The sequence below is a fragment of the Ischnura elegans genome, chromosome 1 (genome assembly GCF_921293095.1).
Source record: "Ischnura elegans chromosome 1, ioIscEleg1.1, whole genome shotgun sequence".
NCBI classification, from domain to species: domain Eukaryota; kingdom Metazoa; phylum Arthropoda; class Insecta; order Odonata; family Coenagrionidae; genus Ischnura; species Ischnura elegans.
The window spans coordinates 136849951-136875379 of record NC_060246.1 but is presented as its reverse complement, the minus strand read 5'-3'; the positions used below and the strand labels follow the sequence as shown (position 1 = coordinate 136875379).

Here is a 25429-nt window from a genome sequence, read left to right as displayed (position 1 = left end):
GAAACCCGGGTTGTACTATTTAAAATAAAGTGTGGAGTAGAACAAAGTATTTTTATTTTATTATATGATGAAGCAGTTCCACAAAGTAACGCCGGTGACCGTGTCTTATGTTAAAAGTGCAATGTTTTTTGTTTACACTGATTGTGCACACTTGAAAGATGTACTACACTTCTGCCTGTTTTTTTCCTGGCCAACAATGGCAGAGGAGATTTCTCGGATCACCACATCGGGTAGGGTCCTCCACGTCTCCTTCCGACGTTCGGATGTGCAACTCGCCCATCGAAACGGAAGGCGTGAGACCCGAGAAATATTCACTGCAGTACACTTTTGTTTTTATTGAGTGCATAGGCGATATTTCAACTCAAGTTTTTCTCACATTATGTTTGACCCTTAAGGCCGTTTTACACGGGGCACGTACTTTCACAGTATGACGTGCGTACGAAGGCGCAGTCAATTGCGTCGTGCAAAGTGGTGAATTGCTAGAACACATGCATGGACGTGAGATGGCGAAGTAGCCCCTGTCCTAATTTCGGTCATGCATTCGCGCAATTCCACGCCATTTTTAGAAATTGATGCAGTTCTAACCCGCGCGATTCCGTACCCCTTGTAAAACGGCCTTTATCATTAGTGTTTTCTTTGGCGATTTCTCGAGGCATGGTGTGTTGCAAACAGAAATTCTGATTAAAATTTCCATTGATCGTCGTAGATCAAATGGTTGCGATGATCAAAGACTCTTCCGGGATGCCGTGTAGCTACGTGGATTTAGATAATACATCACCTCAATCATAGAATTTAAATAGGAAAACATAGAATAAAATGGGATAATAAGTGACTGAAGTATAAAAACACCGCTTGGTTTTTGATCGCTACCGCGAGATGACATAAACCCATCACTAAACATGGACTGAGCCCATCTTCAAGTTTCACGCCGATTAATAAGTGTAGAGTAGCGGATTAACGTCAGGTGTGGCTGAATATCAATCGAAGCCACAATTCATCGTCCCATGCAGCGAGCTGCTATCTATCGGACTTTCATCTTCGAAGAGACAGGACTTGGTCGCTCAGCTCTCATTCCAACTGAAAAAATAGTAAAGTAGGAGAAAACATCAATTAGAATCTCTTGTCGAGTTCTTAAAAAAATTGAGGTGCAGGGCAATGTGAGAAACCAAAAGGATACTTTCGAGACATCTTTCTCACGATAAACGTATTCACTTCAGAATTTACGATCATTGCAATCATCCATGCTTTCTATCAGGGAGCCCGTTTTCTACATACATTTTGGTTTTAATTTGGCACAGGAATATCGAAGGCAAAGAAAAATGAAGACATGTTCGTTTCAAAAATATGAAATCTCAAGAGTAATTCAGTGCGTTGGCAAGGAAATTAACCACTGTTCTACATTTTTGTAAGAAAAGGACAAAAGTACATGAGACTGCAATGAAAATTATGACAGTTTTGGAAAATGCGGAGCCATTGAAAGATGTGATAGAAGGAGGAATCAATTCTACTGATGTATTATTTTAGGTAAAAAAAACTTTTTCATGAAATTAACCATCCGGCAGAGTACCCGAAGTTAGTGCCGAGTGCTTGAGTCAATAATATGGTAGTTTCCTTCATCAAAGAAAACGGAAGGCATTGATTGAGATTCGTTACCGATCATTAGTGTATTCATAATATACAAATTATTTGGTTTTAGAAATCCAAGTTTAGACGAATGTTAATGGTCAATATCAACCTCATTTGAAAAAGGCCAGATTGGCGTGCATGCAATGCCACTCCACGTGACGTCACAGGGACCTAGATTCTATACGAGTGGATAGGAGTTTTACATCGTCTGATATTACCAATGCATGCATGAGGCACAGAGCTCAGGGAAACATTTTCTTAATAATCACCTAATTTAAATACCCCGGTACGCAACGTGTTAAAACTGCCTATGGTCGGAAAGTTTCCTTCGTTTGACAGGGAATTAATAATCCTTATTTAAGGCCAGCGCTATCAGCTAGCAGGGTACTCAGCTACTTGCTAGCAGCCTGCATCGTAGCTGTGCTCATAGCCTCACACGGAGGGAGCCAGAACCAGAATGACGTAAGACGGGCTCTTCCCAGCATTCATACTTAGCTGTCGCATTTTCGCGCGCTTGAAAATTTTCACGTTTCATTAAATCGCGAAAAATGGATATCGTCATTTCAAAATCTAAAAGCGTGAAATACGTACTCCAGGAGTAATAATCTTTCGATGTAGGCAATTAAAAAAATAGGAAACGACCCTATTGTATGCGATTAATCTAGCAGCATTACATCATGCTGTCGTCTAATACCTTTACAAAGTACTCTCATCTGAAAATTCTTAAAGCTCAGGAGAATGTAGATCGAAGGTGAAAAAAAGTAAGGTAAAACGAATGTGGTGCATTTGGATGACCCTGAATTAATTCTAGGTCATTTGGATGACCCTGAATTAATTCTAGGTCATTTGGATGACCCTGAATTAATTCTAGGTCATTTGGATGACCCTGCATTAATCCTAGGTCAATGCAAGCCCGTGGTCTGGTGAAAACGGTGGCCAATTCTTCCCTTGCAGCATTTCGGAATACGCGTTCTCAAATGGGCGATTTCGATAAGCTGGCCAGTTGGCTGTGGCTCAAGCCTGGCAAGTCGTGTTATTTTTAACTCAATGAAAGAGAAAACACCTCGCGTGTGCCGTATTCGTCTTTAGTCAAGGCACAATGGCGCCACGTGCAAGAACTTTTTGGCTAGTTACACTACATGCTCATCGGAATCCACCGAGAAGAGACTACACAAAGCAACTGGAAATAATTTTTGGCATCCTGGATCCATTTCGGTCCGGGACAAATAATTTTTCCACCGACGAAGAATTTCTCCACGCGAATATATACATACATTTGCGTGCGACTCGGCAGAGGTGCACTCCTGGCTAGTCGGTAGATAGTAGTTGCTTAAAAAAAACAACATAAATACAGCAAAACTACGTGAAAATAAAAAGTGGAGAAAATTTCCTTTGCTCTGACCGCGTTTATAGTTTTTTGTTATTCTAAATGAAAAATAAATTAGACTGCTAAAAAAAACGAGGAAAATAAACAAAATGAAAGGACCTGCCTATGGAAATATGGCACTGAAATAATTGCAGCTCATAGAAAATAGTCGTACATAGAACCTCGAAGGACATCATCCACTACTCAATCATTTCATCTAATTAAATTGATCGTCTTCTACGCATTGTACTGTTTTAAGGACCGATCAAGTTGTATATTTAATGAACGCAGGAACAGCATCAACGCATTTACATTAGGTTAGTGAAAATAGAATCTAGATAAGTGGTAGATATCTAATTCTATTTTTACTAGAATCTAGAATAGGTATCTAATCTTTGTTCATGTACAGAAAAGAACAGCTTTGTAGAAAAGAACATATGAAACAAAGGGGAGAAACCGGATGGAAAGGCGCTGTTACTAGGAGTTGAAATGATTGCGTAAGTAAGATACTAAAGCACATGAGAAGTGATAGAAAGTGCGATGAAAAAGTAAAATAACCATCGTAAAAAATTGACGGACGGAATTAAGGACGGTGTAAAATTTCTATTCCACGGGTTGTGCTGGAATGGGGAGTGAAAAGAAATAAAATTAGAGCAGGGCAACGGAAAGATAAATTGATTTAAAGGAGTGAAGAAACCAAAGGTCAGATGAGATTCGGTGGGTGGGAGAAGATACTTACCGGAAAAGATTCGGGTCAAACCTCTGCCCAAACATAAATAGATCCAGCCCATTATGTAGCAGAAACAGGTAAAGGCCCAAAACTCTTTCATATCCATTGAGTCCATGAAAGGGTACGGCCAGCAGCCTCTTCGATGACGTCCTACGAGAACCCTGGCATAAAAAAATAGAAATACTACCATCAGATCTCCTGTGTTAGTTGGTAGACGAATTGTTGTGACGGAGAAGGTGAAGAATCCTTTTTATGCTTTAATTTCTGGGCGGTTAGTGAGTCAAAACCTGTGATGATCTGCCCTCCCATTGATCACAGACACACTGTAACCTCTACATTAAAAATGGGTGATATATGACACTCCTGAATTATTATCATTTCCTGATTTAAAAGTGTCTCAAAGTGCTGAGTGCCGCTTGCATCGTATTCTATTCATTCTGGGCTTGAACATACTCATCTGTTTACGTATTAATATTTTTCATTTGTATTCCTGTAGGAAAAATATGACAAATGCAAATTTTCTGCAGAAGATACACCTATCAGGTCTTAAGAGGATAATGGGCTTAGAAATTATTAATACAAAATTATCAACGTGTATCTATGTGCAACGGTTGATAATGTATTTTTTGAGGCATGCTAGTGTAATTTTCCGAAGTCAAGGATAGTAGCACTGAAAAAAAACCAGGAAAATGGCGAAAATTAAGAGGACGCATACCTTAAAACCCATCCGGAAATTTTTAAGACGTTTAAAGTAGATTGTGGGCAAAATTTGACTTTAATCTCAAATTTGAAAATTTTACCGTGTAACATATAATAATTTTGTCGGACGTATTTTTTTATCATTTGAGATTCAGAAAAATATTGAGCTGAGTCTACTCTTATAACCATGAAAATTTTGAGATAATAGTACAAGTTTCAATCGAATAATCCTTCATAAAAAACCAGTATAGCAGGAGGTCCGCGTCCTCTTAATGATCGCCAAATTCCTGTTTTTGTAGAGCTACTTTCCTTGATTTCGGAAAATTACTCTGGCATGCCTTATAAAATACATTAATATTAGTTGAGCAAAAGACGTTGAAGATTTTATATTCATAATTTGAACTACTTAGCCCATTTTACTAGGTAAGTGCAATGTGAGGATAGGTCATCAAAGGTTTGGGCTCACTAACCGTCCAGAAATAAAAGCTAAAAAAAAGTGTATATTATGTATTTTCTTAATAGACTTAACTGACTTGATATGATCGATGTCAGAAAAATTGTTACTGAAACACATTTTGGAAAGCTTAAATCGGTAAATTTTGCCGATTTATGGGAAACTTCATCGATAAAGTTTACGATTCACATAGATTATGCAACATTTAATATTTAATTATAAAGAAATTAACACCTTTTACCAAAATATAACGCATTTTTATTACACTAAGTGACTACAAAACTAGTCGGCACTATCTAATATTTTTTTCTATTTTATCCTGGGAAATATAAAAGAACACGAGAAAAAGAGGGTAATATAAACTTCCAAGACAACCTCCTCATGACTCCTAATAAAAAAAATTGGCGTTGGGAGCAATATTTTGCGCTAGGAAAGCTTCCATTGTTTACATGATCGAACATTCAGTCATCGACGGGGGTCATTCTGTATCTCCGGATATGGGATCAAACTGGGATGACGTCACAGGTATGAACGTATACTGGCACTGGTACGAAGTTATAAAGTGACCGCCAACAGTGTGCGATTTGAAGAACATTGCCAAGAGAACGGTTCATTTCCACCACGCCATCGCAAGGCGCATAAATTGGGGAACACCTATTTATGCACTCTAGTGTCACCGTTGCTGCCTCGACCGATGGATGACTCATTGAACGCATCATTTGGATATCTAACAGCTCTCTGAATGCGTTTATTTACATATTTTTGTTAATTACAAAGACATTAATTTCAATGCCCAAAAATTACACCTAGATACATAGATATACAGTAAAATTAGGCACTCCAGAAAACTCAATCTTTTCGAGGAGTTGCCATTCAACGAAAATAAAAAAATGCTCGGCAACACATTTTATACAGTAGTTTTAAACAAAGCAGCTCAACCATGATTCATCATGGAAACGAGTGTACTTATGCATTAAATATCAATTATGTGATCAAAGAGCATTGCAAAATAGAAAATTATAATTAAATTATTTAACAAAAATTGAAGTCAAATTAAATTAAAAATAAAAGAGCATTACATAATCCAGTGAACCCTTGCTGAGGAAAAATAAGTAATTGCCTTAAAGAGAAGTTCAAAATTATTGTGACTAAACAACTAGTCTCTCAATTTATTAATCAACTCAGCTTGGCTATTGCAGCAATGTAATACTTGCCAAAGTTTATTACATAATTTTCGCGCTAAATAATTATAAAATCGTTTGTACGCTTCAAATTTAGGTTTAGGAACATAAGTAATTGGATGGTAGTTTCAATTACATATGAAATAATTCGTAATTTGATGATGCAGAATAACCCCGCCCCTTTGATGGAGTAGATGGCACTCACGTGGCGAGGTACGCGGTGAAGAGGGTGAACAATTTGAAGGTGTCGTTGAGTTGTCCGCCGTCCCAGACGCCCTCGGTGCGTGCACGCAGGAGTAGCTCGAGGATCGCAATGGGCACGATGTTCGAGTGGATGGCGTGGTTGATCCACATCGGGTTGATCGCGTCCAGGATGTCGCCGAAGACCTGCGGCGGCGAGTACGCATAGCGCGACCAGTAGGTGTACACCACTTCCTGCAGAACGTATGGAGGAAGTGAGTTTGTGAAATGTCTGCGGCAAATACAACGATTCATGCAAGATTTTTAGTAGTACCTTTTAATTAATAATACCCTCCCATGCTATCATATTTTATTATGCAGTTATTACAGTGAGTGCTGAATATATATTTTGGGTTGGGAGCCAAAATAAGAGTGGTATTGTAATAACTCCGATAGCGTTTTGGAGGCTACGAGCCAGGCTTAGATTATTTTAGCTATTTAGGAGAGAGATCTTTCTCTGTGATACGGAGAGTATCATGCTAGTACTACATTCCATCCATTCCATTCCATGGCCCGAAATATATGCTTAAATGAAAGGGATTTTTGCCCGATCGTATAAGTGTAAGAATGTGATATTTCTTCAAACAATAGAGAACTTTAATCAATGCTGGGTACGGATTAAGACAGGAAAATCTCTCTCAACGCGCAATATAACTTTTCAAGTCCCCTACAGTCTAACAGTCTAATTTGTGACGCCTCCAGCCACAAGCCCATTGAGACGACTTGCGGAGATGCAGAAGGCCTTCTTGTAATATCGTTAGTGCTCCGAGGAGAACTTACTGTGAGGAATTTAAGTATTAAGTTCAAAGAGGGTTTTTGATGAAAAAAAAGAAGTTCATGATCAGGGGTGGAAATATGAGACTTTCTCGGTCCATGCAACTGATTGAAATATTTAATGGGCCAATGCCGAGATAGAGATATGATTAACAAGTCAAGATTAACAAGATGGAGTGTTGTACAAGTCGGAGGAATGGGTAAGCTAGCACCAAACAAGCGCCGCAGCGCGGCCGTAGAAAATTTACCACTATAATGGAAATACGCAGGTGTTTTTAAGAAAAATTGAGAGAGAGGAAACATTTGCGTGACTTTGACCCCTCTAATCTTAAGAAATGACAGCTTTGGGCAGGGCTGACATAAGGGAGCATTTTTGTCCGAGCCCCCATTTCTCCATAAAAATATTCCATATCCTCATACGTGGGAGTGAAAAAAATCTGTAAATTTATCTGGTAGGCCCTACAGGTGACTAACAGTATTACTACTAGAGGAAAATATTTGTGGATTTTTAGTAATTTATACAGCTATTTACTTAAATAGCAAGATCCCATCATTTAACAAAGTTGCCTGCATGGTTAACATGGCTGCGACAGAAATTTTTCTGGCAGATGATACTATATGATTAATATATTTTTTGATGCTGGATGGTATGAAAATCTGACGTTGCAAATATCACGGTGGAATATGTGGTAAATTTTAAATTAATATATAAATTGGCTATTGCCAGAAATTTCTTTGTAAGTTAAAATTTTTTCCCAAAACCAACATAGCTGTCAAAACCTTGTGCTTGTTAGCAAGGTAGGTGCTTTCATAAAGGGTAGCAGTGGACTGCATTTCCTTGAAAATTTAGTTCTATGCTGCAATACAGAAGTTAGTCTAGGGGAAACCAGCCGAGGCGAAAGAAATTTCAGCATTGTGAAAATAGCGATTACTTATGAAAGACCTTCCCTTCAGCCTATAGATAGCTAGATATTGATGCAATGATATAATTAATTCCATTATTTGCAATGAGCGCTGAGTTAACAAAGAATAGAGGTTACCTTACCGGAAGGTCTGCGTCGCTAGTTGCCTTGGATACAGTGAAAACTCGTAATAAGGGGAAGCATTGATGTCTTTTCTTGAGCGGTATGTGGCAATAGGAGTTTTAGGGAGGAAAGACACATCTATTCGCTTGGTGCTTTCGTGATAAGATGACGGTACTTCGCTAAGGACACTGCCATCCATTTCTCTATTATTCGAGGTCAAAAATGAATAACATCGTATAGCCAGGATTACTTTTGGACTACCCTTGATAGGAGTTAGACACACTGACCAGGCACTGACGCTGATCAGAAAATGTGCACTGTATTGTACCAATAGCAACTGTTTCATTCGCGGAAAGGGCCTCGTCACGCTTACGCAATAGTATCTATTGAAACGAATATGTACGAAGACAAAATCCCAAAGTGAATTAAAATGAATGCAATGAGCAAATAATTGGCTGAATAAGACGCATGCCTACCAGTTGGCTGATTTTTCGTGGCTGAAAAACCGCTTAAAACTTATGCTATAATATTAAAATGTTTAGGGTATATAGAGTAGATCCCGGTCAACAGTTTCTTGTATCTTGAACCAGAAAACTATTCCTCAATATTTTCTCAGATGAATTTTTTTTTATAGTTGAGAAAAAGGCACATGTTGTTATAGAGCTAAAAAATATACGAATTCTGAAAGGTATACTGTAATAGCGTACATTTTAAAGGAGTAAATCTTCACCAAAAAGACAAAATAAGACCGGTCGAGAGGATAGCATACGTCATTATAAGTGTATACGTCCCCAAACAGGCCAACCTATCGTCGTACCTATTTAATTAAGCCTATTAGTAACAGCATAATAATTCTTATGGCAAAACGGATTACGCATCACTATTAATCGAGTAATGAGTGATTTGTTTGACTCATGTCAATTTTTAACTGAGATTATTTGTGTAACCTTTGTTTTAGAGTAAATATTTACTGTCTTATATAAAAAGAAATACTTTTAACCACGGTTTTAGGTAAGAAATTTTTAATCCAATTCTCGATTGAGGACCCGCGTCGTTTCATGCAATGAAATGAAAATGCGATGGATTCAATGGTAAATTAGATGACGCACACTGGTGCAGACTCACGCTGGTGCAGGCCCCGTAACTACGTAAATCCTACTACGTAAGCTACGCAAATCCAGCACCGACTCAAAAATGAACTTCTGTTATGAAGAGTTTGACTGGTACGGGGTTTTAGGAAAATCCATGCTACTTATATTAGTGATAACAACAGGTGGCTGGGAATGCGCTGGTGGGCACAGGCCAGTCTGAAATTGAGCACATTCGATAGAGTCAGTGTATTCCTAGTAAGCGTTTAAATAAGCCTCCAACTCAGAGGGCTATAAAATCACTACTGGAACACCAATTTGAGTTCTGCGAACTGCAAACAGAAGTAATAAAAAATTATTTTTTAATTTTGATGTAAAACAAGGGATATTTTTCGAATTTTTATCAAAATTTTACGGTATTATGAGAACGTATAGTTCCGAAGGTGATATGTAATTAGTTGAAAAATAGTGCCGAGGGCTTTATTTAGTTTTCCTTCGGAAAAATTACTAATTTACGCTAATGTCCACGTTTTTATAAATGAGCTCTTAAATGTACTCAGATGCAAAAGTTATGTTCGGAAAATGATGGCAAACTTCAACTCCGATGCTGCTTTTTCTGTACCTTATGCATTAACTTGGAAGAAGGAGTTTAGGAGTATGTATTTGATACCTCCTTTTCAGAAAATCATGAATACTATGGTTGATCAATATCGATCATTATTTTCCGACACAACAAGGATTCATTGAAAAAATCTTCTGCCCTGAGTCGACATTTCAGGAGACGAGATATCGAGAATACCCAAGCACTATTTCAGATTTGTAGTGCGCGCTAACAGTTTGATGTTTTAAAGATCGGAGGGTAAATTCGTAATTAGCGACCTCAAGAAACCTATAAAAACTCTATTAAGGATTCCGTGGGCTATCGTGCCGCTTTTTGTCAGCAGTATGGACCATTGTGCGATCCTGGCGGCATTGAGTATTGCGTTCAATAGGTATTATTCAGCGAGAATGCCATTTAAATTTAAAGACTTACATCTGGAAAGGGGATTAATAAAAGTTTTCCACTCGGTGTACCGGGAATAGGAAAGTTACAAATATTTTTTATCGTATGCATGACATACTTCACTAGTAAATTTTAGTGTTTTCATTCTATACTGCGCGGGTAAACCTTAATAAAATCAAACACACAAAGGAATAAGATTGAATCAAATGAGCAGAAGAAAAAAGAATGACAAATTAAATGTAATGCATCACAAAATCTGCCATCAAGAGAGATAAGTTTACCATCAAGGCCCCTGGTACTCACACATGAAGATGGGAAGAGAAAGACCGGTAGATACATTTTCCTAAAGGATCGCAGCTGCTCCTGCATATTTGGAGATAGGGCCTTCGGGAAATACTCGAAGAGATACTCTGTGCAGCAGAGGGTAAAATACAGCTCTTGCATTACCTGTGGAGAGAATAGAGGGGGATTAATCATGGGTGTCAATTTGTCCATCCCTCAAACAATGATGTTGCATTCCCCTCCAAAACTATGACTAAACGAAAGAGATTTTTCTAACACTTCTCAAATTTCCCCCAATTTTTTGTTGGGGAAACTTGAGACACATATCCCCTTTAGACTGACTTAGGGCGATCTAATGGATAATTTACTCCCGATCCGACCTGAAATGGATTTCAGGGTATTATATAGACGTAATTTTCTCATGAATAATTGAAATCAATCCGTGTTGAGGTTAAATAAATAATTGAAATTTGGGGAATGGGTATCACCAACGTTTTTCTGACTATATTTACTATTCTCAGGGCTAAATAATTCAATCGCTGAAGGGCAATAATGTTAAAAGCCAATATAAAACAGGTTTATAGCATACATGATAAAAAACAACACTCACCATTTTGAAAATCAGATGATGGAAACAATTATTTTTACCCTGCTACAACATATTTACTTATGATGAAAATAAAAGTAAGTATTTATTAAATTATGTGTCCGCAAACGGTCAACGTTGGAAATTGGTGAAAATAAAAAGGTAACCATGCAAGGAAAGCTGCATCCCATTTACCCTTATGCTTTAATGACCAGAAATAAATTTAGTAAAATTTCAGCCTTGATAAATCCACGAATTTGACCTCATTTTTGCAGCACACTTGTAAGTTCGCCATCGCAATTTGCATTTGAAAAACAACGATAAAAACACTTTTTCGAAGTGTTACATCTAATGATACAAAATAAAAAAAGGCGATTGCTTCCGAATAACATGAATGAGTCATGAGGAAGTAGAAGGGCATCCAGTAATGTCAGACAACTCTGAATGAACTGAAAGGAGCGATAAGAGGCAGACATGTCTGCTATTATTTTAAGCTTTCAAAAAAAATTCAATTGAATTATTTTATTTTTATCAGATATCACTGTCTCCATTACGATTGCAATCTTTTCGAGACAAAAATTCTCATGAGGATAGTCATAAAAGCGAAGAATAAAAAATTATCTTTCCATTAGGGTCAACGAAAGCTTAGTGATTCATTTTGGTGGATACTTATGATATGACCGTGAACTTAAGAGCGAGCCGAAACCGTTGTTGATAATGAAATCGGTCAAAGAGCGATATTCAACGGATCACGTGATGTAAACGAAATGGAGACAGTGAAACATGCTTATCATATCTCATTGTTACCAGATCGCAGTGGTCCATTGATTTTTGTTGTGAATAAAATTGTGTAAACTTACTCTTTGGTCAAATACTTAGGTTACACATGAATTATTTCCTATGAATCATTATTTAAAAGCACTACGTTGAAGCATGAATTAATATACTCGGGTATCATCTTTATTTAACTGTTTATGCATAAAATATACTGAGAATCAGCGATTTACAATGAGAAAAATAGTTGCACTACGAGCTGAGCGAAAATGGCCTACTGGATGGATTCACATTTATGGCCATATTCTAAGTAACGAGGATTTGCGTAATTATTTTCGCCCCACGCACCTTTTTCCCAATAAGTATCTTAAAGTGATGAATACTTCTCGGGGTTTCAAACAGGCTAAACGAGTTAGATATAATTCACCAGGAGAAATTAAAATCTTTTATTAAGTATCTTAAAATGGGCCTATTGGTAGTTTATTGTTGAATCAAGTATACTATATCAAACTACGGAATGAAAATATTATACATAATTATGAATTGAATTTGATAATTTCAATACGCATAATTATCTGATAGTATCCCTTTATTCCTCATCGCTTTTAAATTCAAATATACTACATGAGATAGTTGCACACTATATTTTCATCGCATTACAGTTGTGTCTGCTCATGAAAATTCTAAAATTTAAATATTTATATTTATAAAAAAAATAAATTACAGAGTAAAACGTCGAATTGCGCGTACAGTGCAAATATATCTTCAATAAAACGCAAGGTCAATAGCTAAAAATAATAATGTGTCTGCTGTCAAGGATAAGTCCGATATAGAGATATTATATGCACTTGATGTCGGACGATTCCTAATTATTCAACCGGCGAGACTGACCTTCACGCCGTCTAATAACATACTCAGAAGGAAATTGTGAGTTTTTATGCTCTTGCAATGCTGCAGTTAGCGGCGCTCACTGGACATTCTCCAAGGGCTTACAAATGCCATTTACACATTCTCATGACTTTAGTAATTATCTACGATTAAATGAAAGGGGATGTCTGTTTGTTTGTCCGCTATGCATTATCATACGGCGGCATGGATTGCTACCAAAGTTAGTACTAAGTTGCATCTCATGCTCCCAAATCTCGTAGTGCTTCTTTTAGTTGTGTCCAACGCGTCTTTTGCGTCGTTTTCTCATTACCGTCTGTTACGTCACATCATGCATCTTCTGTGGTTGGACATCCTGACGGGTAGGCACAACCCTTGACAAGATCAAAGGGAAAACATAACTCAAAGGATACTAGACTCAACTATTAATCCCCTTGGTGCCTACCTTTTTGCTGGGGTATGCATTTACAGGACGTTTTTGGTTTACGGTCACACACGATATATGTGGTGGAGCGGGGTATGAGCTGATCCAGTGCGGAAATAATTTTTTTTCATGATTTGCTCTCACACATATGTATACCATCATCATACCTGCTTTGTTCCTTCACCTAAAAATTCTGCCGTGAGAACATGATTTCCAAGTTTCCCACTTCTCTGGGTATTATCCTTTCCGAGTAATGCCGGTTGGCCCGCTAGTGATTGATACATCAAATATCAAATCGCGTGTCTGTATCCCTAATGCTCATAGTTGAATAAAGTATGGAGTAAAGTATAAACCATAGAGATAAATACTTATTAAAATTATACGAGTGCTATAGAGTTAACTTTACTCATAACCTAAATGAGAGAAAAATTTAGGGTGATGCCAATTTTTGAAAATATTTCAAAACAATTACTCTGTAATTGCCGCGAAATTCAGCTGGTCATCAAAGTTATATTGAATAAAAATGTTAGGTAATAAAGGTAACCGTAAGTCTCGCAAAATCTAGAGAAACCTCTTTCGAAAATACCGTAGAAAAACAACAGTCGCACAATTGTTAGAAGTAAGAAAAACGAATGAGGCTCCATAAAATTTATTCATTCCATCGCTGTACGCATCCTGGAGAAAATCCAAAGATTTATGCCGATTACGAAATACGATTCATCATATGGTTAGGAATTTGAGCATCAATAATGAACCATCCAAGTATCTCAAAACCGGGTCACGAATTTTGCAGCTTGTGTTTGAATGAGATACAAATTGTCAAGCTGTCGAAGGTATCCATTTTCCCAGCGTGGTCAGCGGTTTATAGTCGACCTTCAATTATCTCCTTACGGAGGCAAGGAGTCGGACTGGGAAGGCATTTTCGTGACCTCGATAGACACGAGCAAGAACTCTCGGTTTAAAATTACTCTCTCATTTCATTTGCATTTCCCGGAACCTTCAGATCTAGAAAAGGACATAATAACGTTCTACTCAATACGGAGATAAATTAAAATTACACTTATAAGTTCAGTCCCAATGGGCACCGAACAATCACTTAATTGGAGTACGAATAAAATTAACCGGTATGCTATCGCAATCGATAAGCAACGTGGGTACCCGCGGGGAGCTATTTTGCTACCGCAGCCGTCTGAAAAATGCAAATATCAGCAAAGATCTCGGCTCTATTTATCGTGAATGAGGTCAACAAATATAAATATATTGACTCCTCTAATCGGGGAATTTCCCTCCTGGGAGAACATAATGCTAATGAAGCGGATTATATTCTTATATTGAATAAAAAAATTTACCATAACATGACATTAAGAATGTATTGAATGAATGCAAATTTTTTCTTAATGAATTTCATGACTCATAAAGCTTATTTTGAGCAGTTCAATTGGACCAATGAAAGTGAATATTTTTCAATTGGGCCAATCAAAGTGAGCACGGATTTTATGGATATGTTGAACGTGATTTACTGCAAAAAGAAAGCTTTTGCGTGATGACTGTTTGATTGTATTCGTATTAGAGCAGGAAATAGGTATCTTATCTTCTTAAAGCTGACAAACCGCTGTGGTAATAGCTTTAAGGAATTTTTCTGGTCTACGATAGACTATGGAATTTTAGTCCGCCTAATTAAATGTTACGGATTACTTAATGCTTATTAATTTCAAACTTAAGTCTTCCATAATATAGGTGTGCCTAAATATCCATATCCTCGGGCCCAGATCAGAAGCTGTAAATGCTAATTTCCGCTAATTAAAAGTACGAATAAACAAGTTTCTTGGAAATAGAATAACCTGATGTTATTAGTTTCACAGGCCGATGTGAAAGCGGAATGTCAAAGGTCAAGATCGGGTGTCAAAGGCTTCAAAAAACATTAACGCTTCTCTGCCAATAAGGTTTCGCGTGATAAATGCAAAAATGAAGGAAAGTGCTTTAAAAACCATAATAATTTCACCACCACTTTATGGGGTATGTCTGAACGTGTACTTAATCTCCCAAAGGCCATGTAAGAAGCTGTTTGTTAAATGGATATATAACGATGGATCTCATCTATGTTACGAATCACAGGAGGAAATTTTACCTTTTTAGAGAAAATAACAAAAATAACAAAGTTTTGGAAAACTTGTTTATCCTTGAATGTAAGATGAGGGCGGGATTTTGGCTACGATATTAAATGAGCAACCCGAAAAAATATTGCAACCGCAGTATGGCATTCTACAATGCTCGGACGTCCATAAGAAGAAACCAAAACATTGGCTGCACGAATGATGTTAATTTTAAATAAAAAATGGATAAAATGGCTAATACCCCTTGTGCCACTCTTTCACAGTGGTTGAATTAGTAATCGGATGGGAGTGAGATATTTTTTACGGTCATTAAATGATTCCAAGGTGCAAAATCTTTTTAAGTTAAAAGCACATTTTGAGGTGAGTTTTAAAAAAAATGAGTTAAGTAATAATCGAAGGTTCTCTGTTTGGTTTAAACGTATCTTTGCATGATTTATAATATTGTTTATAATGAGTCCTAACACTGTCTTCATCATTAGTATATTTATGATAAACGCAAAATATTTTGAGATTTCCCGTGAGCTTTGGCATGAATGAAGTTTGCGAATGCCCATTTCTACGGTAAAAATGTCTTGAATACGAGCGTTTGGAATTAATTAAGGTCACCATTGTGTATGGTCATGATTAGATGAGTTAAAATGAGCTACCGATTGGGATTCGAGTGAATTTTTTCATCAATTCAGAATATTGCTCCTCGAGGCGGAAATTTCCCCTTAATATTATGCATCCGTGCTCAGGAAATATGGAGACAATCGCATAGGAACTCTTGGGTGGGAAGAGGTGAAAAGGAAGACTGCGAAGAAAATAAGTGGAACAGGAAAAGGAGGACGTGAAAGAGAAGAAATATGTAGGTGTGAAAAGATTAGCTGATAGAAGAATTGAGTGGAAAGCCGCGTCAAATCAATATTATGATCGTTGACCAGTGATGATGATGCTTCTTAGGAAATAATCAATTGAGGTCAGCTCATCTGGATTCGTTATTGGGTAAGGAAATACCGACGGGAATAACGGAAAAAGAAGAAATTTGGAGGACTAGTTATACTAGCCTTATTTGATGGACAAATCTCTGGACCCTAAGTTCACTTCAATGAGTTATATCATCACTCTAAAAGCAAGCAGATATTAAGGCTTAAAATCAAAACATACTTAAGAATGTGAGTCTTGACTTCTAACGAGTCAAAAATTTCAACAAATCAAGCTTAACCTTCATGAATCGTATATGTATCAACCTATTTTTAGGCGCAAATATATATCCGTGCTTCAATTGCTGCGCATCTAATGGCAAATTAGCTATTCCACCATGAGCCTGCAAGGACAATTTTTACGCAGTGCCGGTAAATTGTATTCACATCAGATGATAGCCTTTCATGCACAATCGCAGTGTTATTTGGCATGGTTAGATATGGTATTGAATCAGCTTGTAGGACGAATATGTGGTGCATCAGGGCGGAGCAAGTATTTTTCCCTTTTGTTTAGACTTATCTTGATATTTAAAAAAATTCTTATTTCAAACTGTTCCTTAGGTGAAAGCCATTTTGTCCATTACCCTCACTGACTGTGAGAGACATTAAAACTTTCTGTTCCTTCTGGGTGAGTAAACGCATATACTGCCATTTGGCCATATTTTTTTACTCAAATTTCAATTTAGTGACAAAGAGTGGATGAAAGAAATTTATAAGTCCTCGCGAAAGCTTGCAGCGCGGCATAGCAAACGATTTTGGAAGAGGTAAAAAGTATAAAAAAATGATTGTCTAAGATGCATGGGTAATTCGAAAAGGATATTTTTTACGATTTTCGTCGACAACGAAATTTCTCGTAGGCCTCGTATGAATTTGAATACCAACAACAAATCGCCACATTAGGCTATTGACGTTTTTAATACCACAGTAGGTTACAAACGTTGCCCCTTTCTTGACCTATCTGGCGGTGGGATAGCGAGCAAGGATCGACTAAATATCTCCTCCATTCTCCACAATGAGTTTAATTGTCCAATTAAATCGAAATACCCTTTCGAAGTTGACGGATCTGCCCTCCCTGTCCTTACTCTCCCCTTCTTTCCTTCCAATTACCCCTTCCTAAAATTCGAACTCCTTTATTCTGCATACGATGGGAGAAAAAGGTAAAACAAAGTGAGAAAAGCGAGCATGAAAGCTAAAACAAGTTTGATATGTATTTAGTGCAATACTTAAGGGAAAGGGGCATTGACTTCACGGTTCCCGCAGATCGTTGATGCGATATTTAACCCAGAATAATGCTGGACGGGTGATCATTCCTATCTTAACCGTGGAGATCTTGTATGTTGCCTGCAAGTTACAGGTAGGATAACATGGGGTTGGCACAATGGACCAAGAAATATCTAAGTGGCCGGGAACCTGACGCAGGTCCCCTAGCTATGCAATCTATTCAGTTATATCAGAAGGCCTTAATTCTATCCAGTGCAGCGGAAAATTTCTAGAGGCACAAAACAATCGAGTTAAAAATTACAGTCAACAACAACAATCGTTAAAAATTATAGCTCTGAATATGGAGATAGAAAGAATTTTGGAACTGATAGCAGCTGATTATAATGGAAATGAGTACTAAAATATGGAAAGCGACGTCTGTGTGTTTCCAGCTCTGCAACCAATTGGAAGTGCTTCAGATTTAATGACAGTGACAGCAATGGCATAGATCGTGCAGACGCCAAGTGACACCTCGGTATTTAACACAAGAGCGATGTAACACTTTACCAAGTTCCACATGGTGAAGTACGTAGCCGATCCATCTAGCATCCTTTTCACTTCAGGATCTCCCTTCGGCCTGCCCAGCTTCTCGTACGCGTGCTCCATGTCCATTACAATTCTGATGTTGACCGCGGCGTAGTAGACGACCATCCCCAAGTGGAAGGCACGCTGGCCCAGCTGTAGGATACCGGACGAGGAAGACATGGCTGGCCGGCGGTCGCTACTGCTTCTTCTGGAGATGGCAAAACACACGTAGTCCCTCTCTCTCCTATCCTAGACCGGGGAGAGACTAAGTCGACGCAGCCGGCCGTCCCCTGTTCTCATCCGCGGGGGCCGTAGTCCAATCGTGCCGACCTTTATGACCACCTAACACGCAGAGTCCCAGGACGGTGAATGAGAAGGTTCGCCTCCTCCTTCCTTCACACTCGCCTTGCGGAGAGAGAATCAGTCACTCTTCTTTGCCCCTCTTCGAAGGCCGCCACGACTTGGACGAGTGTCTTCTCCTCTCTTCTCTATTTTGCTCACCACGACGAAGTCTCCCGGGGTGGTTGGGGGTCAGGGGCCACTGGGACGATAAACCTCCTGGGGGATAGAAAAAAAGCGGGGTGAGCCCCTCGAGCGGTCGAGCTGTGCGAGCATTCCGAACGCGATAACAAGGCGGATACGCGCTTATGAAAGGGAGGCGAGATAATGGGGAAGGAGGCAACAACTCATTGGAACGAACGTGTGGCGTAATTTTTATTCCTCGATGATATTAACCATGCATGCCGCTCGGCTGAATAGAGTAGAAGGGGTGGAAATGGATCGAGAATACTTCTGTCCTGAAGGAGAAAGTACATTTCAGAATCCTGGATGCCGGATATGCATATAAGAAGGCATCGAGGTTGAAGGAAAAGATTCAACAAGTGGATCGAATTCTCTGGATGAAATTCCAAGTGGGCAAATAAAAAAGAAGTATGATATGATGTGGAAACAGCATAAACTCTGCTATGTTTACATATTCAACTCGGGGTATTTACCGAATTTTATTTTCTTCGATGGGCATCAAATGAGATAGTTATAGGTTTCTTCATGCACCCCGTAATTTATGTTTTTGTGGTACAAAGTTATTTATTTTACTCGAATTGTTTGTCATTTTTTGTGGTACATGCATTTATATATTTTTTTTTCTTTTTGATAAAATTCCCGTTAACCTCAAACTGATGGTGAATTTCCGTTTACCGATACAAGATTTACAATAAGACGAGTTTCTTGGAAATTAAATCGCTATCTACATTAATTGGGGCTGGCCCTGTTTTCGTTCAGTCATTCAGATAATTGCGCAAGCTTACATAAACTCTTGTCTTTTATAATGCACTCATTATATTCCTATCTCAAGAGATAAATGCATGAGTTTCTAAAATAAATAAATCATGCTAAATAGCCTTAAGAGATCAATTTCAAATTAACAATACGAAGCAATTACCTGTGAGCTCTGAGGCCGTGAGTGACACAGCACATTTCAATACCTTAATAATAGCAGTTCAATTTTTTCGGAAGATTTTTCTGACGCAAAACGCTTTGCAACATGCTTCAAGAGTTTTTTTGCCTACATAATACCATCTCAGCGTTGCGTCACTTTCTGTTATGATGGGAGTGCCCTTGAGTGTGCGCCGTATCTATTCATCTTTTTTCTTTTAATCAAATGGGGCAAAAAATTTGAAATTCGTAGTCATCGCCTGAGGAGTACCAAAAATTATTGTGTTAAATCTTGTGAATAATTGAGGGCCAAGTTAGAGACGCGAAAATTTGTTCAATATGGGTGTAAATTTTCCCCTACGAGAGCCGAGAAAAAAAAAGAAGTATATAGGAGCAGTTTTCTTCATTAAGCACAAATGAGGATTGGAATTTCAGTATTTTCACAATGGGAGCTTAAATAGTATGAATCCATGAGCCAACTGCTAATATTATAACTAATTATTTTCCTTATAAACTTTTTTTGTTATACTGATGGAGTTTTCGAGATGGAGAGTTATGGATGGAGTTTTTTCCATTATACTATGGAGTTTTCGAGACTTGTCAATTATTTATTCTTCACTATCAAAGTGTCGGTAAAATTTTATTCCTACTGTCAGGGCAAAACTGCTACTCTACAGGAAACGGCAAATAATAACAGATATCGAAAAAAACGAAAAATATCTCTTGGCGAACGAAAGTGTTAGATTTTTTTGTTGCCAAGATCTTTTCCTCTAGTCTTAAAAACCCGAATGACATTCAGCGAAAACATGTTCATGAGAATACAATGGGTGTGTGGTATTGTACACCCAGTTAAACTCCCCTCACGAAAGTCTTCAATGACGTCAGGCACGACTAGTGCTTCTCCACGATTTTGCCTGCATAATTCCTGACCCTCCCTCAGGTGTTATGCGTTGCGCAACGTGATGGTGTTTTTTTTTTATCCGCCCGCTACACTTGAGACGTGGCCAGCTGCGACGCCGCGGTCGAATTGCCGCTCGACACATGCAAAGGAGTAATAATAATACCCGCGGCGGCGCGCGGCACGCTTAAATGCTGCTAGGTGAAAGCATGCGTAGTTGTAACGGAAGGAGGAGGCGCAAGGTCTGTGGAGTAGGTCCAAGGGAAGGGGAGAGTGTTGCCCTATTTAGAAGGGAAGCGCTCTTGAAGTTCAGGTGCACGGCCGAATGAAATCGAAGTCGTCCGACGAGTGATGGAGGATTGGGGAAGACATGCAGCAACCGCTACTGCTCATTACAATAAGCCTGAATCACACGATAATTTTTTTCGTCATTTCCGAGTGATCACTCGCAAATGATCGCCGCCGGCAATTGTTTTTCGCGATCACTCCAATGATGAGGATTCCCATCATTTTTTCATTACTCGTCTGGTCGCATATTCCGCCGCTGAAACCGTCCCTGGAACACCATATAAGCCCATCAGAACGCATGCCCGTATGAAGCGATTGCAGCGCAACGTTTGAAAATCGTGGGAACGTCATAGGTAAACATAAACACGCTATATATTTTCGTGATGCGGGTCTTATAGCAACGAGCTGTGATATCGGAAATGGTGCGATAAGGGACGGCTGGAGGGACCGTGTGGTTCAGAAAAGTGATAACTCGAGCGATCATTTTTCCGGTCGCGAAAAGCGATCGCTCGAGTGATCACTTTTCGCGACGACAAAAAATGATCGTGTGATTCAGGCTTTAGATTACTACCTAAAACAGCGCACGATTCACGGTTGGTCACGTGGCGTCTACCAAACCATCTTCTTTTCTTTACCCAATCCGTGTTTTCGCAGTTAGAAAACTGTTCTTCCTTATATCTTATTATTTTATGCTTTTGAAATAGTCACCAATATAATTTTACGTTCCGTCGTATTTCTGGAATTAATACGAATATTTTGTTGCTTTTGGCGTCTGGTAGACGCCACGCTACAACTTGAGGTACAATGCGTTATATGCTAATTCCTCCGCGATATCCATTGCGAAATTTTTAAAAGCGTTTAATAATTTAAACAAACATTATTGGCAACTATTTAAAGTATTGAATTTGGGATACGCGAATTTTTGCTACACATTTATGATTGTTAACATGTTGACTTTATTTAGATGTAATAAAACTGTATAAAACATGTATTAAGTATTTTATTAATATGAATATCTCCATGATTAATAAGCAAATATTCGATGCCCGTGCATGACAATGATATAAAATGAATGCTATTTTGTAGTTAAAACAGTTATTTCTACTGGCATGTATTTTATTAGCTATTAGTAAATGGCGTCTGTGAGACGCCGCGCCACAAATTGCATTTAAAAATGAGACGCGACTGACGAAGGGTTAATAAAGTTGTTTTTAGCTTATCTTGAGGTTTGGTCAATGAAGGTATATAGCTTTCTTTTTTGCTTGAAGATTTCCTCAGCTTCTTTCATCTATATAGTTAGTTCCTTTCGGGAAATGCTGCCTTGAAAAAAATTTTCCCTTTTTTTCATTTTTTTCAATGCCCAACGACTATCGCCTTCAGCGCGAAATAGGGTAGTTTCCTTCATCAAAGAAAACGAAAGGCATTGATTGCGATTCGTTACCCACCATTAGTGTACTCATAATATACAAATTATTTGGTTTTAGAAATCTCAGTTTAGACGAATGTTAATGGTCAATTTTAACCCCGTTTGAAAAAGGCCTGATTGGCGCCCATGCGATGCCAATCCATGTGACGTCACAGGGACCTACATTCTATACGAGTAGATAGGAGTTTTACATCGTCTGAAATTACCAATGCATGCATGAGGCACAGAGCTCAGGGAAACATCTCTTAATAATTACCTATAAAAATCTCCTTTCGTCGGAAAGTTTCCATCGTTTGATAGGGTATTAATAATCCTTATCTAAGCCCAGCGCTACTTGCTAGCAGGGTACTCTACGCTACCGCCATGCTCGGTAGGAAGCAGCCTGCATCGTAGCGGCGTTCATAGCCTCGCACCCAGGTGGCCTCACACAGCAGCTGCCAGACGTCACAAGGTCTTTTCCCAGCATTGATACTTAGTCGTCGCGTTTTCGCATGCTTGAAAATTTTCACTTCTCATTTAATCGCGAAAAATAGATATCGTCATTTAAAAATCTAAAAGCGTGAAATACGTACTCCAGGAGTAATAATCTTTCGAAGTAGGCAATAAAAAATAATAGGAAACCACTCTATTCAAATTGGGAATAGCAATGGGAAAAGGTATCACACGTACATCCTACGCCGCTAACTGCAGAAAGTCATCATGTCCAATTTTGCTAACTTCACAGGAGAGGATAAAAAAAACAAAACCCATATACATCACTCATATTGTATTTTAATACCTTTGTTTCACATGAATAGGCATTTAGAACTTGTCTACACTAATAACTCTTGCACCTAGCAACAGCTTAAAGAAAAAAAAGAAAAATCGTTCAACTTGGAGATGATGTCTCTCTGCAGTTAGCAACTCCTATAAAATCGGGACGAGAACGTTGCAGTCATTCTCTTTAAAACGCTACTAGTAGGAGGAGTGAAACGTTGAAATGGTTTCAACGCAGCATTTCCCGAAAGGAACTTAAAAGATATCTAGCTCTTTGCCAGCATATCGAAAAATATATTTATCAACCTTTTATTTTTTGTACCCTTTTATTTTAAGCAAATTTCATTTGATTATAATTTGATTAATAATGATTTCCGTATTGTATTTTTATTGCATTTTGTAATGGTTTCCAAGTTTGCTAAAATACTTTTATTCATAATACAATGACACATGTTTATTATGTTGAGTCATAGATGAGTTAGACGACCTTGGTTTAAATATTATTTGTAAAATGTAGTTTCGACCTATTATGTTTTACCATAAAGTAAGTATATGTAATAATATACTTATTCTATGGTTTTACATACGTGTAGAGAGGTGAAAAAATTGAGCTTAAAAATCGAATGGTCAGTTTGCGTTCACCGTTCTCCTGTTAGTGGTAAAAATATGAGTGCCCCATGCAACTAATGGCGGTAGGCCGAACCTCTACTTCATTCAACCATACTTCGCACTCGGCGTGTGGATCGAAACTAAACCGTTAGAAGGTGAACCAAGTGGTCCCTCCGGTGCGAAACATTATCTGCGATTCGTTTCATCCCAGAGTTTTAGTTTAGTGTCGACCCGAAATGGTTTTGACTCTTGAGTTTAGCTCCCCGGGATTAAATCCATTTCGTTTCGTTTCCACATTTCGCTCCCAGGAACGAAGCTATTGAAAATTTACTTGTCATGACTTTCGCTTAGTTTCGCGAAACGAAATGGGTTTAAACCCCGGGAATTACGGGGATCGCGAAGTTTCACACAAATCTATACTTTCTCAAAATTACGGTAAGACGTATTTCCGCCTTGAACAGTAGATGAAGCGTTACTCACAAGCAATATTAAAAAAAAACATGGGTAAGTATTTATGGATTTCACGATACACTTTATACTCAATTAAGCGATGCATGCGGTAGTATATTTTTTTTACTTAGACATTAATAAGTGTAGCCTAAACAAGAGTCAAAACACCAATATTTATTTAAAGAATTAAATTGCGACTGTAAAATTCATTACACTAAAATAACAGTTGGATGAAATCGTTGAATCGCAGAATAGAAATTATTCCTTACATTCAAAAATGCTCGCGTTATTTCAAGTTTTCACTTATGTCGGCACTCCCGGAGTGCAGCTTTTTTATTTTGTTAATAAAAGAATTCGTTTCCTTACGGTAAGCATATGATGTAAGTCAATTCCTCGTATTAGTACATGGAAGTCACTCAAATATAGAAGCCTTTCAGTGTACCTCTTGCACTACCCAGAGATTGCATGATAAGAGTCATTCGTATCAATATTTATATTTTACTTTTTGATGGTTATTTTATCTATTATCCAGATATAAAAGCGAATGTGGCCATAACGCATCCGCACGCTTGCCGCGTCGCCATACTCTGCCGCCGCCGGCCATAACCGGAACGCTCGCAAAAACGATGTAAAATTCGGCTTTGAAAGTTGATGTAAGATTTTACTTTAGATTCACAATGTAGAAGCTTCATGAATGACATGGTGTAAGTCTTTTGGCGGAAGTATCTACTTTTTCTCTACGCTTATGTAAAATATTGGCTGAAAACGGGCTCCGTCATTTTATTATATATCCATGGGTAATGATGAAACAAAATCTTTGAAAACCCTCCAAATGTAAGAAAAAGAAGTCTTAATTATTGTAATATAACATATTAGTCAATAATAATATTGATGTAACCACTGCACGAGGATAGAGTTGGCTATTTTCAGAAAAAATACAGAGTGGTCTTTTTTGCTAAATTTGTTCAACCATGACCTCAAATATAGTGTTAACGTGAAGGCACAGGAAAGAAATAATCTGAAAAATTATGCACAGTTTATTTCAAAATATATATGCGAGGTTTCAACTTCCTAGCTCAAAAAAATCATTTTTGAGGGTTTGGCCAGCTTTTTTCGATTCTAGCCGTCGCGTCGCGAAAGGAGCCCGCACAAGCGTCGCGACGCCTCCTTGGGTTAGGATAGATGCGAAAGGGAAAGAATCCCGACCTGGCCACCAATAGCGAAACGGACTCTGCTGTTCCTGTCGGAAATGGTAGACCATCCTGTAACCTTCAACGGCAGAAGACTGTCACATGTAATTATGAGGACGCATACCTCCTAGGGGATCGGGTGGGTGTGGTGGGTAGAATGTTGGCATCCCACCCTATGGATCAGGGTTCAAATCCCGGCAGCGGCGGAAATTATTGATGGAATGCCTGATCCCTGTTTGAGTGCTCTTTAGAGGATGCTTTTGGCACAGCACTCCGTCCGTCGGATGGGACTTTAAGCCGTGGGGTCTTAGCACCTTTCGTTTAGAGCAGGCTAATGCCAACGCTGGGTTCCTCTCTACCTTTCCATCCCTTCCCTAATG

The 25429-nt window shown here is 38.3% G+C and overlaps 2 protein-coding genes across 2 annotated transcripts in view; one reads left to right on the top strand and one right to left on the bottom strand.

Moving 5' to 3' along the window:
* LOC124170623 (mite allergen Der f 3-like) overlaps positions 1 to 25429 on the top strand; it is a 49903-nt gene that overhangs the window by 9925 nt on the left and 14549 nt on the right. The gene's annotated exons all lie outside the window — the stretch shown is intronic.
* LOC124170619 (androgen-dependent TFPI-regulating protein-like) lies at positions 605 to 18600 on the bottom strand. Its single transcript, XM_046549454.1, has 5 exons — positions 17981 to 18600; positions 10490 to 10633; positions 6262 to 6491; positions 3732 to 3883; positions 605 to 1077 (listed from the first exon to the last, which is right to left on the bottom strand). The coding sequence occupies exons 1-5, from the start codon at positions 18176 to 18178 to the stop codon at positions 1022 to 1024; spliced, it is 780 nt and encodes a 259-aa protein (XP_046405410.1). The 5' UTR covers positions 18179 to 18600; the 3' UTR covers positions 605 to 1021.